Source organism: Chaetodon auriga, chromosome 24, assembly GCF_051107435.1.
Source record: "Chaetodon auriga isolate fChaAug3 chromosome 24, fChaAug3.hap1, whole genome shotgun sequence".
NCBI classification, from domain to species: domain Eukaryota; kingdom Metazoa; phylum Chordata; class Actinopteri; order Chaetodontiformes; family Chaetodontidae; genus Chaetodon; species Chaetodon auriga.
In genome coordinates this window covers 9,494,701-9,514,690 of record NC_135097.1, presented here as the reverse complement: position 1 = coordinate 9,514,690, position 19,990 = coordinate 9,494,701, and the positions used below count along the sequence as shown (strand labels likewise).

The window sequence follows — 19,990 nt, the reverse complement described above, 5'->3', positions numbered from 1 at the left end:
ATTTCTGCTGTGTTTAGTATTAAAAAATTGACCGCTCAATTTTGAACCATCCGCAAGGTTTGGAAGCCCAACCAAGTGGAAAAAAATAATCTTTAACTCTAGAAGGAAAGGATCATCCTGGTTTTAATCATCTCTGCTCATCTCCTAAGATTTCCGAGTGAGTGCTCATCAATCAAACTGTATGCAGACAGTGTGCTTGATTAATATTCATTTTATATGAGACACTTCATTTGCATGAACACACTGTCTGTCTCATAAAAATTACCAAGTCCTCCCCGCTGCTGCGATAAGCATCTGGACATGAAACAGTTGAAAATCTGAGACATGGTACTTAACCCGGAAACACGATCCCACTTCATTACATAGTGTTACGTGGGAGGGCTTAAAGCAGGCGTGACTAGTAACATCATACTTAGCATGCCCCCATCAGATAACACTGAGGATCAAGTTTCACTTTGTTTCAGAAGCATTGTATGGAACGCGTCTAGATTAATGAAAATCATCTTTGGTTTCCTCAGGTCAGGAAGTGACAGATGGAGAAATGCCCTGCGGTGGTGATATGCATCAGTGTGACGTCTGTCTCACCGTTTGTACTGGGGTTACACACTCGAGACTGCTGCATGTGAGGAAATCCATATCCATCATTAAAAAAGACTGGAAATGAAAGTGTACAGTCACAGCTGACCTGAAACCAAGGCTGACGATGAGCCAGTCAATTGACAGGAAAATAATGCGCTTTTTAAGCAATTTCGTTGATGAATTAGTAAAAATGTCCCAGGTTCCAGCTTCCCAGTTGTCACCATTTGCTGCTTTTCTCTGTGTGGAGTGATTGTAAATTGAAGATTTGTGGGAGTAAAAGAAACGTGATAATGGAAACCTATTGGCAAACAGCCACAGGTGATCTACCTCTTTAATACCTGTGATTGGACTGTGGGTAATGTTAAGAATCAATGAGGAGGACTGCTTTATGGCAGTACTGGATTGACAGGATTTTTGCACCAATGTGTTGGAATATCTTAATTTAACTGGTTGAACATTTCAATAAAAACAGTCAAAACCTTAAAGTACAAAAATTAGTACTCATACTGGTACTTCCAATAATCACTGCATTTTTTATGACCCCTTATTCCTCTAAAATATCTTCATGTCTCGTCAGAATGGATTTGGCTTCCTTCCTTTGGAGCCAGAGCAGGGTTCAGTGATGCTGCTCAGCAATCACAGTGGAGAGACAGTGACTCATATGCAAAGCAGTAGTTGTGTATTTAAATATGAAAAGCGTATGTAAAAAGAATGGAAAACAATTGGCGTGCTGCATTTCACTTCCGGCAAACTCTCTTTCACTCAGTGGAAAGAAGGAAAGAAAAGGAAGCAAGAGACTGCTTACAGAGAGAAGGCCGACCAGGCCTGTATGAAATATATGAAATGGCCTCCAACGATTTTCCATGAGAGAAATTGCACTGTAGTGGTGACAGGTAATGCACCAAATGCCAAGCATATTATATTTTTCTTTTTTTTTTTCAGTCCAGTTTATTTAGGTTTCCAGCTTGCCCCTGCAGAGGTGTTTCTGTTTATTTCAGGTGATGTGTCATTGACAAAGCACAGCCACACATCATGCCTAATTATAACATAACACATTTGACTCTCACCCAATCGGAGGAGCACAGGAGCATTATCAATGTCAGGATACTGCAGTGGGAGGTGTTTAGTAGTAAATCAGCTCAGCAGAACATCTTCTTTAGTAGCTTGTAACACTGACATCTCATATAACACGAGCGTCTTTAACACCTTTCCCGAAAGGTGTTTTTGTCATTTGCAATATTGCCACGCATGAATAATAAATGTATATGCGAACTTACTGAAACTTGTACCACATGCAGGAAAAAGATCCTGAATGTTGTCTTTGGCATTTTTTAGTCTCAGTTACTCACAAGCCCCATGAACACAGCATTAATTTTGGATCCAGCTGAAATCAAACTAATAGGTTCCATTTCCCTCATCCCTCTTTGCCTCCCATTTGTCTTTTTCTCCAAGTCACATGATCGCTGCGAGACAGCATATTTCCCCCGCATTAACGGCTGCTGTTACTGTCTATATCACCCTGCTCCGTTTTGCTTTAACTAGATAGAAAAGTCAATTAATTAAATCTGTCAAGTTTCATCTGGGCCCCGCTGGCACACGCGCGATTACTAAAATAACAAAAACAACATCATCGCTGATTAGAAAAAAAAAAAAAAAGGTTGCAGGAAAAGGCGAGGCGGTAATGAAGAAGTCTCCTTGATGTGGCTGAGAACAGAAGCGGCGGTCGCTGCTAGGCCCGCTAAATGTTGGCCAGCTTATCTAAGGGAGTTATACTAAATCCCCCTCAGAACAAGTACCCTTGAAACGTCAGCGCCATAATGTATCATAAGGCTCCTTCTGGAATACAAGACGAGTTGGCAATACCGGACTACTGCTCTGTCTCTCTATTTTTTTTTTTTAACTTCCTCCTTTTCTTCGCACTGAACTGGGTCCAAGCCCCTCTCATAAATATGCATTTTATGATGTGTTCTTTTTTGTACTTGCTAGTCGTTCCTGTACCTCAGCCCACACCTTTTTTTTTCTTTTTTTTTGAGAACAAATTAACAACTGTGATAGTGAAGTGTTTTTCATTTTATGTGATAATTTCTAAGTAACACCTGTGCAAGTAGTTTCTGCTTTATTGGTTGTGCTGTGAGATATGCCAAATGAGTCTCACACACGCACACATTGCATGCAGAGCTATGGATTCTCATTGTCTTCCGCCGTGGAAACAGCCTCTACATCCTTCTACTTGCTTCCTGTAGTTGTTGTGCAGTGTATTTTGTCAGTGCTTGGGTGCAAACCTGCAAATAAGCCGTATGCCAACAACCATACCATGGGAATCAGAGATAGGTTGTCTTGTTTGACGAATATATTTCAACACGTTCTGTCTGTGCCTCCTGTGTCCCTCATTTCGAAGATGTCCTCTGGAAAAGAAAATCTGGTCCAGTTTGCCACTTGGGCAATGTTTTTGAATGTGATTATTCATGGAATAATGTATTTTTTTTTTTTGTCAAGGGAGTCACAGTGTCTGATTTGATGTCATATTTAATTTAGCTCTCCTGCATCTGTCAGTGTTTTATTAAAAGCGCTGTTTACTCACAAGGATTTTTCTTTGATCAAATACGCTCTTTCACGTCGTTGTTTCAGTGTCTTACAATTTCAGCAGAAAAAAGTCCACGCACACACATACACGCACACACACATGAGGATGTTGACAGTAAAGTAGACGTGGTTCAGCTAAGTTGTTCAAGCTCTAGTTTTGCATACTCATGGCCTCCTGCCAAGACTTTGCTGATGAGCACACCGACTTTTAACCTCTTAATATTGCCCAAATGGTCTGTTTATGCAGAGGCTCGTGATAGGCTTGCTGCCGTTCTCTTAAACCCATTAATATCTGCTGAAGAAAAAAAAAAAAAAATCTGATTACTCTGGTGTAGGATTTCTGAATGGGGATTAAGAGCTAGAGTTTGAGATTTGGAAATGTCACCGCTCCCAAAGAATCCAGCGACCATAACTCCATAGGGGCGATGGACGTGGAGAGTCTCATAAAAGGATTGAGGTGTATTTAAAATGTAGTGTTGGTATAATTTGAGGTTTTGATGTCAGTCAGCTTCCCCAGTGCCTTGTCCTTTGATGCACCGCTCACGTTTTGACCTTTTGTAACCAGATTTTCTGGCAACCCACAATGGAATTAACTCCCTGCAATATTAAACGCAGTACGGAATGCCTAATGTGCAAGGATAATGCTTGTGGAGAGGATGGCAGCATAGTGTGCACTCTGTGGCTTGTATCGTTTTGCAGAGATTATATTTCTGCAGCAGATCATGGTTGATAGTGGATAATAGAGGGGTTTAGATTGCCTAATCATTAAAGCTGACTTAACCTTAATATCATGATATGGGTTTGATGGGGATAATCTCATCAGAATATGGATGGAAAATAAAATTGTGTCATCTCAGTGTTTCTATTGTACTTTACTTATGAAATGCAGAGTTCAAATTTGCACGTAGCACTTTTTTTTTTTTAATATATAGACACATCCTGGGTGTTAATCTCACAGCAGTCACACGCCATCACCATGTAAACCACGTTTGACGCCTGCAATTCATTTTATGTCAACTAGCAATAGCTTTGCGATGACTTCATCCGGTGTCAGGAGTGCACTGGTGACGGCATTCCCATGAGCTTCGGTGGAGGTCAAGGGTAGCTCCGGTTCGTTTGGCTCTCCAGAGCGTGTCTGCTTCGCCATTTTGTCGACTTGAATTTTGGAGCAAAGCCTGCGAGCGCAGTAGTCGTGTCTTAGGCCGTGCAAATGCAATCACAGGCGCAAAAACTCAAACTGTGAACTGTTACAGCTCACGCCCACAGCAAAGGGAAGACACCGGCGCGTTTCTTATGTCAAATACCGTCAGGCCTCACAAGAACACGCACGAGGTCTGCAGCACATGCGTGCATGCACGTACGTATGTGACTTATCATCGACACACATGCATAGTCAAAAGCCCAAAGCAGCGTGCGCTTTATCGCTCTCTACTTGTCTCTCTGTGGGAGTGATTTGTTGGTAAGGTGGGGGAGTTAACACATTGATGAGCAAACAACAGCAAAATATCCCAAAATACATTTTGTGATTTGCACTGTCTGAGCGTTTGCTCGATCGCACCCGGTATGAGTTCAGCTGACTGGAGATTGAGCAACTTGCACCCAGTCTCTCGATGACAACTTGCCACGGTGCCATAAGGACTGCGCGCAAGGATGATAAAGCCACGGTGCATCCATCTGTTGTGTTTCTTCCTGGAATAGATGCCTATTGTTCCTGTAAATGAACAAAGAACTCATTCACTTTAAAGTCTTCTGCTCAGCTGACATGTGTGCTTTTTATTTTTTATGACAGATTTCAGACGGCATCTGGCATCAGAGCAACAGGACTTGTGGTCTTGTGGGAAGAGTGGCGGAGCGGAGGGAACCGTGCCATAAGAGAAGCATCCGGATCGGGCATTCGCCAGCAAAAGACTGACCTCAACCAGGACCTTCAGCAGCGCGCGGTAAGAAGAGGAGGCCATGTGGACCGCACGGCTGCTTGTCCTCGCCAGCCTCTTCGCACCAGCCGCTATGGGTGAGTTTGGCTCATCAGAGCCTCGTGCTCGTCTGTGTTTCTGTCTATGTGGTCGTGCAGATGCGGGCACAAAAACACACCTCTTGCATTTTGTGACTGGTATGATTGAAGCCGTATCAGAATTTCATCCTTTTGCTGTTTAAGTGCCAGATTCTGTCAGCCAACTGCGATAAAAGACTGACTATATGTCTGTCTCCTTTTCGCCGTCTATCTAACTCTTCTCGCTAATTAGCAGTTTTTTACTCTCTAAACTCCCTGAAACTTTTTTTTTTTCGACAGTTTTCTTGTTTGCACTCCCTGTCTGTTTTCTTTCTCTGATTTTCTACCTATTTTTAGATCTGTCCTTTCTTCTCTTGTCTCTTGTCTCTTGCTCTCCTGGCGACAGGAAATGAACTGGAATTACTTTCAAAGAATCATTAACACTGCTTTGGCTTTGCGGCGCATGTTTAGAATAGCGTGAATTGCAGGAGGGGAAAAAAAGAGACTTTTATCATTTCACGCATTAAGATCTTAAGATTAAGTTGCACAGTCTTTCTTTTCCCTTGTCTTGGTAAACGGAAACAGCCGTACTTTTGCAGCGTTTCCCTCTGGCCCTCTGTGGATTCTTTCAAAAACAAACCGAATGAAGTCATTTAAATTCAGATTAGAAGACATCAGTGGTGGTGGTCGGGTACCTTGTAGGTGTGCTGAAGTTTGGGCGTGTGTGTGTGTACGGAAGAGGCGGATGGTCACAATCAACTGGGTTATAGATGTATGGAGTGTGGGGAGTGGGGCAATAGTCCATGGCAGTGCTAATATGATATGGCTAAAACCATTAATGGGAGATTTGAAGCTGATTGAATTGTTTTGGTATTGTGATATCTGTGCAGGACGGAAGCTATTCCAGTGCTAATGAATGTGCACTCTCCAGCATCATTAATTGTGCCTTAATGTTGAATGGAGATAGGGCAGAGGACAGTGATATGTCATGCATCTCTCTTTAGAAAGCCCGAGTGACCAGAGGTGTAGACGTTATGACGCAGCTGATTTAGTAAAGTCAGCCAAAGGAGCTGCAGAGATGGACTTTGAGGACTATCAGTTGCATTTTTAAAGTCAACCTGAAATTAACATTAACTTTTGAATGTAGTCAGTCCCTGTAATTTCAGTGAAGCACCCATGACATGCTCTCTCGGGTATGAACTTCTGGTTCCGACTGATGATCTGGGTACTCGTAATTTGATTCAACATCTATGTTTTTCATAATAATGCTTTAGTTCCAATGTCTGCATAGACCGTTAACCAGCTGGGGACCAATGCTTTCTGCTGGAGTCCCATCTGTGCACTCCTCACGTTGCATCGCGCCTCTGTACGTTAACTCCCCGTCGTGATTGAAATCATGGGATAATGCAGGGAAGCTTGAGGTCACAAGGCTAGCCGTTGTTGTGTGGTCATTAGTCAGCATCATAACTGGAACTACAAAAGAAAGACAGGTAAAGATAACTAGATTTCCTCCGTTCCATGATATGGATGGACATGATGTGTATGTGTGTGTGTGTGTGTGTGTGTGTGTGTGTGAGAGAGAGAGAGATTGAAATGACATGAGTGAAAGTCTTAATGGGAAAGTGTGGAAAATTCGACTTGCAGTCGACTTTAAACAGCAAAAGGCCATACAGCATTAATCTCTGAAAACTACTGCGTGAGATGCAGACGCGTAATGCTCACGCTGCACCTAAACGTACATTTTTTTTCCTACTCAAATATTTATTAGCACGAGATATGCAACATTAAAAATTCAACAACTGTGAGCCATTGGTCCTGTCAGTGCTATTTTAACCATGGCATCCTTATCCAATTTATTCAAAAAATTACAGAGATACAGTAACATACAGCTGCATGTCTTAGTATTTCCTGTGACCCTTAACATCATTTTCGAACCATACAAACCCCCGTTAGGAGTGACACAAAGGCAAGCATGCCCGTGCATGAACCAGCCTGCGGTCGGTGTTATTAGTCGTTATTGTTTTAACCTCTTGACCTATTTGATTAGCATTGACTCTAAAGTGCTGCCTACAACAGATGTGTCTATCATGCGCCATGTAAGCGTCTCTCGACCTATCCATGCGAATCTTCAGCTTGCTGCATATAAGCTGCACTTCCTTGTGATGTGGTTTAATTTATTTTTTTTTGAAAGAAGCGTACACTGTCCTCTAACTAGAAATCTGTTGTCCACAAACACCGTCGGAACAAAAAAAGCGTTCAAGCATGTCTTGGGATTAGCGAGATTCATATCAATGGCCCGTTTGGCTGGATAAACACTGACTGTAGGACAGCCAGCCTCGGCCAATTAAAAAGTGTCGGGGCGAAGGATGTGAAGTGGTTTAAAGATATAGTTATGTCTGAGAAATGCAGTTGAAACGTGTCCACTGCAGACACCCTGTGACCACCAGTTTATTCAAAGCAGTGAATTGTGTTTTTACGATTTAGCCCCTTCACCACAAATGTAATATACTTCATGTTTGTGCAGTATTACTTTTCCCATGCATACTAAAGTTTTCTGGATCGGTAGTAGCATTTTCCAACTTTCTAGGCTGCCATTGCTTTTCTTTTATTTCAGTATGGTATGAAAAAGTGGGAAACAGCACCCATCAATCTTAAAAGCGCTGTGAACCATCTGGAAAATGGTCAGCAGCAATGCATGTATGATTTGTCATAAATGGGCTGAAACGTGCAAAAGCACCTTCATAGTCCTTTAAATCTATCATTCTGTTTTGTTATTCATACCCAAACAATCAATCATTCATTGATCTTCTCGGAAGAGGTGACATCGAACTGACAAATCGTGTGGTTGCTATGGTTTATGATGCTGTAACTAATGCCCTTAAGGAACTGCATTTGGAGCATTTTGAGCTTGTTTGAACACCAGATGAAGTGGTTGACATCCCCAGTAAATTATTTGGCAGTTGCATTAAGAAAAAACAATCATTTAACGCCCGACCCTGATGCTATAAGCGGACACGGCCAGATGTTGCCAGTGAATTGTTCTGCAGCTGGGGAAGCTTTAGTGGGAATATTCACCACGGTGTCATTGTGAATGTTTCTCCCTGAGAGTGTTGGGAACGTGTACACCAGGGGATGCTGGCCTACTTTGGGATCTATAGCCCCTTTTGTCTATATACAAGTCAGGCTCAGGCATGCGCTCACATGTGCACAAATGAGTGGAATCAAACATACGGGAATAGCACCATTTTCACAAGCTTCACACAGTAATCACAACACGCATGCAGAAGAAGGCATGCACACGCACGCACAGTGTTAGCTTAGGGTCTGCAGCTGGAGCCGCGCAGTGTCCTGCCCTTGGTTGTCTTACTTTTACGTCAGCTGTCTCACACTTTACACTTATCTGAAGAAAACGAGGAATATTTCTGGACAAGTGTCAGAGAAGCAAGATAAAAAAAAATAAATGATGGACTGCAGCTTAAAGACGGTGGGGATGTGTGCGTGGAGTCATGTGTATTTTGTTTGTGTGTTTGCTTGTGTATGGGCTTGCATGCAATCCTTTTGTGTGTGTGTGTGTGTGTGTGTGTGTGTGTGTGTGTGTGTGTGTGTGTGTGGAAGTGTAGCTACAAAGTCTTGTAAGATTAATAAAAGATTTTATCACAGATGCAGTCAGTGAGTTGAAAAATAAGTAAAATGCACGCTTGTCATTGTTTTGGTAACACTGAATAACAATGGAAAAGCAATGTCCCAAACACTCTGGCCATGCCTGAGTGGCACATTAATCATGCGTTTCTGTGCATGTAAAATGCTCCAGGAAGGATTTTATATTCATTCCACTTAATACCACCCCATGGAGTCTGAGACATAGCAGCTATAATGGATGACGGCTCGTGGACCAATCCAAGAGGCAAAAGCGTGAAGTCTGACACATGTTTTTCATGGTCAGATACTAGCGCATACATCAAGCCTGGAAGCAGATATCATCCTGCCGGCGTGGGATAGGTACATAATGAAGGATGCATGCGACGGCGGGGCAGGTGTGTGCCCAGTGTATCTGTTCAGTATACGTGTGTGTCTGTAGGTTTTTGCAGCTCTTAGAACAATGTCAGGTAAGTGGCAATTCCACAAAAATGGCTAAGAAAGAGAAAAAAAACAATGCACATATAACGTCCATAATGCTTTTTCCTTACTTTCATTCATACTCTCTTGCAGAGCTTGCTCAACGTTGAATCCAAGCCAACGCGCACCTCACAAACACCTTCTGTTGCTCATGTTGCAGTATCCACAGCAATATGCTAAGGTTAGCCGTATCTAACCAAACAAGAGCATTAAACTCCAGTGTCAGCCTCACTGTTCCCGTACCTGATCCACTTAATTAATCTCCTTGTGCCAGGGCACCGACTCCATCCGCCAAGGCATCCCTGGATTTGCCTAATTTGCTTAATTAATTAAACAAATGATTTATTTGAGCTCATATTTCAAAGTGGGAGAAAGTTCTTTGTAGAGCCTACTGAGGCATGTACTGTTTTGTTGACTGTGAGATGCCTCTTGAAGCATTGAAATTAAGTGGGCTTCAGAGTGGGTGGACGTCAATCATTCATTTGCAGTGGCGTAGTACGGCAGATACAGTACCTCAGTGCAAGGGTGAACTATGTATGCATTTGTATGTGATGCTAGATTAAGGAACTAACTTCCTACAGTGTCTGTGTTTTATGAAGGTGAGGTACAGGGATGATTACAGTTGCATAGTTTCACTCTGGTGAAAGTAAGCAGACAGAGTTTAATGACTGTAGGTGCTGAACGACCAAATTGTCAGTCAGAGGAAAACATTTTAGGTGCAGCATGAGTGGGTGGTGGAAGGCTTAAAGTTCCAGAAGAGGGCCAAGGGAACTTTTTTCAGTGTGATGACGGTGCTTCATCCCAAAATGAGTCAAATATGATTCCTAGTGTAAGGCAGGTGTCAGGCTGAGCCCAAATTTTAAGCACAATCACAGAACAAGTCTATTTTGTCATTAGCACCGCAGGTTTTAAAGTGATTCAGATGAGACTCGAGACAACGTTCAGTTCTTTTTCGGCTTCTGAAAACATGAACATGCTTATCCCTGTTGTGCGCCATTCATATCTGTTTTGCATATGAGCGTATGAATTTCTGTCTTTTCCATTATGATGGAAACTTGTAATGAGATTGCACCAATTTTACTTATATTTTGCATGGCTGGGTGAGCAACCACATGCTGTGCTCATACTTCATGTGCAGCATATTTGGCATGAACATATAGTGCATGTCACAGAAAGTACAGAAGAAATGAACTGCTAAATTACTTTATTCAAAACAAATGTTGTATTATATCTTTGTGACAGTGGTCATAAATCGTGTCAAGACAAAATTCAAGTAAAAAACTAAACTAAAGGTTTATATAGAATGTGTGTAATTGTCGATTTTTTTAACTTGTAGAAATCTCAGGTCAATTGATTTTGTGTGTGTATGTGTGTGTAGAGCCTGCAAGCAAGTATCTGCAGCAACACTAAGAGCACTTTAAGCTAAATGCTAACATCAGCATGGCAACATGCTCACAATGAATGTGCTAACATGCCCATTAGCTCTGTTTGCAATTTCATTAATTATGCAAGTATCGAGGCATAAACCAATTTCTGAAAAATTGAAAATTTGACCTGATGATGCCACTAGAGAAAAAGTCAGGGGATTATCAAAGTCCCCGAGAGGATTCATCCTCTGAATATCTGTGCAAGATCTCATGGCAATCCAGCAGATGTTGAGATATTTCAGTCTGGACCAAAGTGGTGGGCTGCTTGACGTTGCCGTCCCCAGAGCCACACCACTAAAAAACTCTTATTTCAAGCCTCTGTTGTGTGTTTACTTTGTCAAAGCTTTGTGCTAGTTGTGCAACAGAGTATGCCTAATTCACACAAGATGAGGGTTTGGAAGTGTGCGCAGCATCCCTCAAACTGGAGCTCGGAATGTGGAATGCACTTGCACATACTGGCGCAATAAATGTCAAGGCAAGGCCACAAAAGTACTAAACGGGCGCAGGCAGGATCACAGCTTGTGCCTGGTGACGTTAGCGCGTCCCTGGTGAACGGTCACTGCACTTGCTGCCACCATCTAGCATCATGCATGGTAAACATTAATTCAGTTTTTATTCCAAAGCTTATTTCAAAAACAGTTCTCACTCGAGATCCGATCTAATTAGGGAATAGAAAATGTATAGCTGAAGTGATTTTGTGACTTGACTTTCACATAAAAGTTTGATCGCTTTGAAAACGGTTTTAATGATATTCTTAAAAGATGCCTTGGGTTTAATGCATGAACAGGTTTTTTTTTTTTTGGTTTCCTCTTTTTCCTGGGAATGGATTATGCTTTTCCCATAAGCCACACAAGGCTGCCTGAAAATAGATAATAGTGTTGCACTTATGGAAAAAATGGCTTTGTTTTTATACCTACCCTAAGGGTGGCCTCCACAGCTGTCATTTGGTTGCCAGCTTATCCCATAGCTCCTTTCTGAATGCTAATTTTTTTAGCTTTTTGTATAGCATTTTTTGTCTCTTTGTCAGGATGTGAGGCCTTATTTGAATAAAATTGCTAGATTTTAATTTAAAGTAAATATATTGGTTATAAAATCCCCTTTTCTTTGTATTCCGTTCTAGTTCTCACTTCCACCATTAACATTTTGTGTGGCATTTGGCGTGGTGCTCAGAAATCCCTTTCCCTTTTTATGTTCTTCTGTAATGAGTGAAAAATCAATACCTGCTTGATATGGGGAATAAAAGAATGGCCTTTGCTGCCCATGGCATCAGTAGTGACTGCTTGACATTGCCAAATTGCTGTCAGAACTTTCAACCGAAGCGGAATGAATGACAGCAACATTAAGAATGGCGGGGTGAGGTTAAATACCTCTGCATGTTTTATAGGTGTCCATACCGGGACCTGTGTATATCTTCCAAATAAACGAGTTAGACTCCCCATTCATTCAGCCCAGTTATACGGGCATAATTTGGTAAGAGCTGAATGATGCCGTTTAAAGTGTACTCGCAGCTGGCCCAATGGTGTTTAATGAGGACAGATATTGACAGCAAGGTCAAGTGGCAGTGGATGCTCGTTTACATTAGGCCGCGTAATGTGCGCGTGCGCGCCGTTCGTGTGTATGTTTGTGGTGTCTGGCACAGTGGAGAGAGAGAATCGCTAAGTAACCCCGCAGACCGGCTCACAGGGCAAAAATGGTGGGCGTGCAAGACCACAGGGTTTCCCACACTGCGTAACAGCAGGGGTCAGGCAGTAATTTGGGGTGTGGGCGGAATGTGAGGAGCGAGAAGGGCAAACAGAAGCCATGCAGAGAGACAATGCAGCGACCTATGCTTTCCTCCATTTGCAAAATTAATTACTTTTCCCTTCCCGAGCCATAGTGTGAAATCTATACGAGCAGCACACGCTTGTTATCCCTCACCTGTAAAATAAATCCAACGCGTCCGCGTACATGCAGTTGTTGTTGCATATGTGGCGTATTTGCATTCTGATGACACAGTGGGTGCTGTGAAAGACTGGGCAGATGATTACATGTTGCAATGTTAGACACGATAGTGCTGTATATGCAAATATATCAGCTTTGTAGGATTTGCCCCCTTAGCTCTGTTTCCACCATAAGGCTTTCACAATCATGGATGAGGGTGTGCGAGCGAGGCTGTCAGTCCCCTTCCCCTCCCACATGATGAATTGTTACTGGAGCGGCATATGATTGCAGTACATGCCTCAAGGCTACACTATATGCATGTTTGCTAATTATTTAGATTAGACTCTCCCCTTTTAAACCACATGTTGCCAATAACATGCACGCATATTTCCATTTATTATCAATGTGTTTTTATACTTTTGTGTGTGGGAGGGGATTTCGTGTGTGCATCTTGTTCTCAGATGATTCAATATGTACCTGGGTTCACAGTCCAAGATCACACATATATTAGCAATGATATGATATGCTCCAGTTCAAAGCCCATGTGATACAATTTGCTTTCTAGATAATATAAATGTGGCTGGTTTCCTTAGCTTTCGTTTCAAATATTGAATGAGAAATGCCGCAGAATGTCTTTTGCTGCACAAACAATAGAAACATACGCAGTGATACAGACAGTGGGGCATGTTGTCTGCTGCATTTTAGTAGTCTTCAACTATTCCCAAGAAGTAGTCAAGTGCTTGATTAATCGTGGGAGATGAATCTTTTTTTTCACCTAATAGCAACAGTTCTCATCAAAAAGATCTCAAATACAACCAATAAAGGGTTAACTAATGTAGATGGGACCACCCTGTTAGTAGGACTCCTCGATTGGCTCTGAGAGGCTCCTCACAAATGAGCAGTGATCTGATCAGACTAAACCCCCAGCAAGCTTGCCTAAGCTGGAGATACTGTTTGACTGCAATAACAATGCAGCTGCTGTCTTGCAGGAATAGTGCCAATCTTTCCTTCTCTAAATGCTTGAAAGCCTGTTTATTGAACATGGAGTAACGTAGAACACGACTGCACAAACAAATCTATGTCTCTGGGAACGTATTTCCATGTGGTTGATTGCAGTTGAGCATTAGGACGTGCAGCCATGTTTCATTCTGCCTCTTGCTCTTGCTGCATGTGGGTGAGCCACACTGCACAGGGTTAAAAGTCACATGCGACAGCTATAACTTAACTAACAACTACCCAAGACGCCCCCAAATGCATATGTGTTGTATGGATTGCCACTGCTTTATTACTGCCCCACTCTCATATCTGTATGCTACCTTAAATGCGAAGCTACCATGAGCAGCGGATTTGCTTAGCTTAGCACAGAGATTGTAAAACAGGGAGAAGCTGCTAGCTTCTATAGGTCCAAATGTCACAAAATCCACCTACCGACCAGTCTCGCAGTTTCTCTGCTAATGCGTTGTATGTGGTGGTCTGACATTTCTTTCAGTGTGGATATGTTGGAAGCAGGTACATGGTTAAGGAATAAAGCCATAACTGTATATCAGGAGAGGGCCAGCACACAAACACACATGTGCTAGAGGTACAGGACTGCAGAGAGCGTTACTTTGAAAGGCCTTATCAATGTGTTTTGGGAGTGTCACACAGACTTGAGGTCAGAGCTGTGGTTGTGCATTGATGTAGCTGAATCTGTGACTCTTGTATTGGTTTTCAGAATTGGTTGATCTTTACACCACTGCTCCATCTGTCTCGCACAGCAGTCTAGCTAGCTAGCTAGCTGTAGTTGTGTCCGTCCGCCTTTAACATCAGTTTTTGGCATTGCTCATCGGCAGTGAGACATGCAGATCATATATCCAGGGAAGCTCTCTGAGAGCCTGCGAGTGCCTACATCAGCTTATGTAATATGCAGCTTAATGGCCACACAGCAGCACATTGTCAAGTGCTGTTGTTTGTTTAGAGCATCTAAACAATTGGCTCTTTGCTTGCATGTGCACATTGTCGTGAGTCTTGACGTAAATAGTCGTAAATTGTTTGTGTTGTTAGGTGCGTGAGGCCTTGTCGCTGTTGTTGACAGGCAGAGCGCAGAGGAAAATCCAGGTGTCTTCCACAGTACGACCCAGGAGACCGAGTGAAGCGATACCACCTTTATTTGACCAACAAAGGGAATAATTGAGAAACAAACGGGGCAAAGGATTAATTAGTTATTGTTCCTTTTGATCTCTTTCTTTTTCTGAAGCCACACTCGAGCTATCCAGCGCAAAGAATAATATAGTCTGATACCATTTGTCTCTGGATGCAACGGGCCAATTATGGGCAAGATGGTGTGTGACCCTGCCGTCTTTTCCCTAAGCTCTGTCATTGAATAAACCAAGCATGCACAGTAACTGGTGATTTCATCTCAGCGAATCAATATGAAGTATTGTTAAGTCTGCATTTGGAGTAAAGGGGTTGGGGGGGGATCAAATGATACTGTGGCACAGATTAGCCCATGAGACCTTGAGGATAAGAGAGAGTGAGAGCAAGCAAAAGAGAGGTGGCGGTGTGGGGGAGGTGGGGGCGATACTGGAGATGGCCTTCAGTATGGCCCAGTGGCCTTGTAGGGGAATTCAATACAGCCATTGACAAAAGAAGGCTTCCATTGTGGAGGAACCGGCCTCCTTTGGGAAGCTGTTCCATTTCCTTATTAATTGTGCTCTCATTAAAATAAAAGGAAGGGGAGAGGGGAACGGATAGCGCCAGAGTAATGGTTGCTCCTCAGCATGGCCTCCTTGCCTGGATGGACGCCAGGGTCAAGTAGTTTACAGTCCTAGCGCTTTGCAGTGGATGGAAAATACACTGTAGTTTATGTATTTTATTTACGGCACGTACAGTGCACACAGATATACGCACACATCCCCTCCCTTTATCTTCCCTCTCTCAAGCCCTCCTACACACAAGAACACAAATCTTCCTCACAGGCTCCGACCACATCCTCTGCAGATGTACAGTATAAAGACTCTGGGGGTCTCAGCTTGGCCTCAGTCTCACACCACAGCTGTCGGACATGGGAGGAGTCATCAGTTTAGGCCATGGATCACTGATACCCTGACCAAACACTGCGTACTCCCTAAAGTAGCCCTATAGACCCTCTGCTTAAAGGATAATTCTGGTTTATTTCAACTTGGTGAAGGCTTTTTCATTATACTACATTTAATAATTGATCGTTTTCTTTTTTTTTTTTAATGCCTACGCTGTGTCTAATTCCTGATATTGTCTCTCTGTTCCTCCTCATAAACGAACACGCAAAGTTTTCTCAACATCTTGCGTGAAGAAACATGCAATTAATTATATGAATACGTTTTAAGTGACCTTCATTAATTTTCCTTCTAACCACATGCTTTTGTTTGCGTTTTTCTCGCACTGGCTTTGTTTTTCTTCTCCCATATGGATCTGCAGCTTGTTAAGCTTTGTTTACATCTGATGGCTCTCAAGTGATAAGAAGCATGCATTGCTTCTGTTCAGCCAAACTGGCCGGTCATCTGTGGATTGTGTCCCCCCCCCCCGCCCGTTCTTGACGTAAGCTATTCTAAAATTGAGAGCACCATCGAGAAGATAACTTTTTTGGAGGGTAAGGGGGAGCAGAGGTGGGGGTAGAGGCCAGCTTTCACAGACGTTGCCCTGTGCCTGAGACCCTACAAAAGACCAACTGTGTCAAATGAGAAAAATTGCAGGTGCACATTCCCCAGTAGTGCACTCCCTCCTGCCTCTCATTCCCCACACACATATTAGCGCACACGCACAAGCGCTGCCTCCGTGATCACTGCCCCCTCATTTGGTGGAAGGAGCAGGAGGGGGCGGGGGGGGGGGGTGAGAAGGAGATCCTTTTTCACTGTGATAATACGGCCCTTTCTCTGCCACGAGATGGACTGAGGAAAGGGTTGAAACAGGAGAGGGAGAGTCGGGGATGTCATTCCACAGCGAGTAATGGCATCAAACAATGTGGTATGCCGTTTTTATAGGCCCGCTGCAGATGTTACTCAGTTTCATGTTCGCTCTGCGCGTACAATGGTGGTTATTTTGCATCGAGGTCATGGTGAAGAAGACGGGGGCCTTTGACCACGAGGTCTGGATTTCACCCGGAGTCCATTTTTCATACCATAAATGAGTCAAATGGAATGCAAGGCTGTGATACACACAGTGCAACTTCAAAAATCACGTCGAAGCTGTAAGATGCTCCTTTGGATATCCCCTCGTAATTGCAAACTTAAACGACGACGACTCCGTGGCTGCGGTGCAAAGAGTGACTGCTAATAATGTAGAATGAATGTCCAAGTTAGCCCACAGCTAACTTGCCGACCTTAAACCTACCGAAAGTAGCTAACTTGTTACCACAAGACCCCCGTGACACGTTGCACATGTTAACGAGTTTTGAGCTGTTTCACCAAAGAGTTCTGAGATCATTTAATTTTTATACTTTCAGCAGCCTGAAGAGGTAGACCTATGCAAAATATGACAACCAAGCCCAGTGTACGAAGGGTTAAGCGCCCTGCTGTTGTGTCTTTCCAGAGCAAAAGTTTTCTGGCCCACCCTTGTTTGCTTGATTTGCAGCAGTTTAATCTTAAACTAATATATGCAACCACTGGAGCTTTTCAACTTCCCGGTAACAGGTTTGCCAAATAAATTTGCTGTTTTTGAGGTGCAAGCCTGTCTCGATGTGATATTGTATCACACATTACAGCTCTACACCTGTTTGTGTGAAACCATGTGTGGCGTGTTTTGCCCGAAATCTCACATCCCGTCCTATTTCATGCTTCTTCTGCTTGTTGTCGGTTTCCAGTATGCCACATGTTAAGTTGCGGCCAGATGATTTGATTTGTGCGCACCGTGTACATGTTGCTTCATACATATTCAGCGCTCATTATTTCCACACAATAACCCTGTGTCTGATACCTGTCATTTTGAATACAGAGGCAAGGACGATCAAAGGAGATCATCATAGCTGTGTGTCTCAGATGTAGCGTAGCCACCCAGGCTAATTTCAGCAGCACTGCCTTGATTGCATACATGTGGAATGAGATTACTCCTCACTCTGTGGGTGGTTTGTGGAATCACTTTTTTCACATTTACCTCCGTCTCCAACACTAGGATTTTGTCTCTGACACATTTTTCCCTGCTTTCTTCCCCTTACAAGTCTTTTATCTCACTTTTCCCCTGTTGCTTTTCCTCTCTTCACAAATCCGCCTTTACAATAGTGTCACCCACACATTCCCTTGCCTCCTCCCTGTCTCCTTTGCTTCAACCTTTTGACTGGCGGCATGTCAGTGCTAACATCTGGCTGTGCTACAAGCTAGTTCCTCAGCCGCTGTGGCCTCAATGAAAGAGATAACTCTTCCCCTAGAAATGTACAGCATGGGACCACTGAAATGGCCTGTGAGGTGGCTTACACCATCCCATAGGACAGGCTGTGGCGCTGGGAGAGGATTGACATTAGATTGAATCAGTGCTACACCTTGCCAGTGATGCTGTAGCTCAGGGAAGAGGAAGTGAAACAGAGCAAGCAGGGGGCCTGATTTAAAAATTGTCATCCTTGAATGCTGTCACGTTCGTCGCATGTAGGTGTATGCGCCAGATAGCAATATTCCCCAGGGACAAACACCCCCCCCCCGCCCAATGCATAATGTATTAAAGTGGGCATGTGCTCATATAAACACACATGCAAGAATGAACACGCCACAGGAGAGGAAACAAAAGAAGTGGGTTGCAGTTAAGTACGGATATAGAGAACCTTTAATCTGCCGATGCGACCCGGCACATGAGATCGCACCACCCTTTGGGTTTTTACGGTATATAGGGCAAACGCCTGCCCCCACTCCCAACACCCACCTCATCTCACTGTTATCTATACTCGTTCCATACCTTTGAATTACACCTTTCAGGGATTTAGCTTAAACTGGTTTTATCATCCGCTGGGTGTGGAAATACTTCCAACACTCAAGTAAGAGTCTTGTGCTACATTTGTACTATAAATGTGATTAATAATGTTTTATTCGGGGCAGTGCTTGATATTATGAATGCAGCTACGCTGGCACAGATATTGCGAGAAATATGAAGTAATGTCTTTGTTAATCTAAAAACATTACAGACGCATATGCATGAAATCACATTTTCATTTTGTCATTTAAATAATTTCTCGCTCTTCATTATGTAAGTAAACATTGCAGCACTGAGCTTTAATTGGTATTAATTCGTGTTTTTTTGCCCTTCAGATATTACACTGCAGTGAGAATTACAAAGGAGTATGGGAAAGACAATTGGCTGAGGTTTATTTCCAAATTGCTCTGCCACAAAAAAGTCCCTACATTGTAATCTATGGAGTTGGATCCTTGTGCATGGATGCCTTTGATAAAATAGAATGCAAACAAGTTCATACAGGGGCGCTTCGAGAGCGAGCTCCAATTTCCTGTTTCCGCCTTCAAATGGTGAGAAATTGAAAAACGCTCATCCCCGCCTCCCCACAACCCCAAATTCCATACAGGGCCGAATTTTTCACACAGCCTCCACGACATACAGAAAAAGAAATTTCATCTCAAGATTTCATCAACAACCCATATTCCGTTTCATGTAAATTGTATTGCTACCTTTCCCCCACTTTCTCCTTGTTTGAAGTTGAAAAACACATTTTTATTTTTTTTTATGAGCCTCCAGCAAATTGCTGACTATTGCACGTACGACTGATTTGGTGTGGAGTCTGGTGTTGTGTTCATTTTGCTGTTGTCAACTGATTGGGGTCATCTCAGATTAAGTGGTTCTTTTTTTTTTTTTTTTTTGCTGTCACCATGATCAACAGACACACACATCGTAATATGCCAAAGCAGGAAGTTGTTATCAGTCCGGTGGTGCTAACCCAGTGGCCAGTGTGTTAGTGCTGGAAGGTCGGCTCTATTTGCGCTCACTATTGTCCGATTAATACAGCTATAATAAGTAGAGCCCTGGGGATCCATTCAGACAGCAATAATGCTTGGTTTCCTATTCATTTGTTAGGTGTTCACTCATCGGTTTGTGTTGTCTCATGTGAAAGGAGCTCATAGGGTTTGTACAATGCTGTGGGTTGCTATGGCAGTAAATGAAGTGCAGTCAAGGGCTTAACGAGAACGGTGCTTAATATAGTGAAGAAAGAGATGGATGCATGCATCGTACTTTCAGAAAGTGGTTTGAAGGAAAATTAATTCTGATTGAATAAAATGAAGCAAAAGCAGAGCTCAGTTGAAAACACACTGCCTACAACTTGAGAAACAAGTCTTTTTTTGTTTACCAAGGTGACAGGCAAACTAGTCAAATATTACTTTTGGCAGCTTTACAGAAAACAGATTCACAGAGTGCTTATCGGAGTAAATCC

General features: G+C 42.9%; 1 protein-coding gene across 7 annotated transcripts in view; it reads left to right on the top strand.

Annotated features, from left to right (window-relative positions):
* The window catches only part of LOC143316988 (adhesion G protein-coupled receptor L3), a 201,521-nt gene that overhangs the window by 50,700 nt on the left and 130,831 nt on the right, over positions 1-19,990 (top strand). For all 7 annotated transcript variants that reach the window (XM_076724885.1, XM_076724884.1, XM_076724887.1 and 4 more), the window contains exon 3: positions 4,952-5,173. In XM_076724885.1, the coding sequence (XP_076581000.1) occupies positions 5,119-5,173 (55 nt within the window). In that variant the 5' untranslated portion in view covers positions 4,952-5,118. The remainder of the gene's footprint in view (positions 1-4,951; positions 5,174-19,990) is intronic.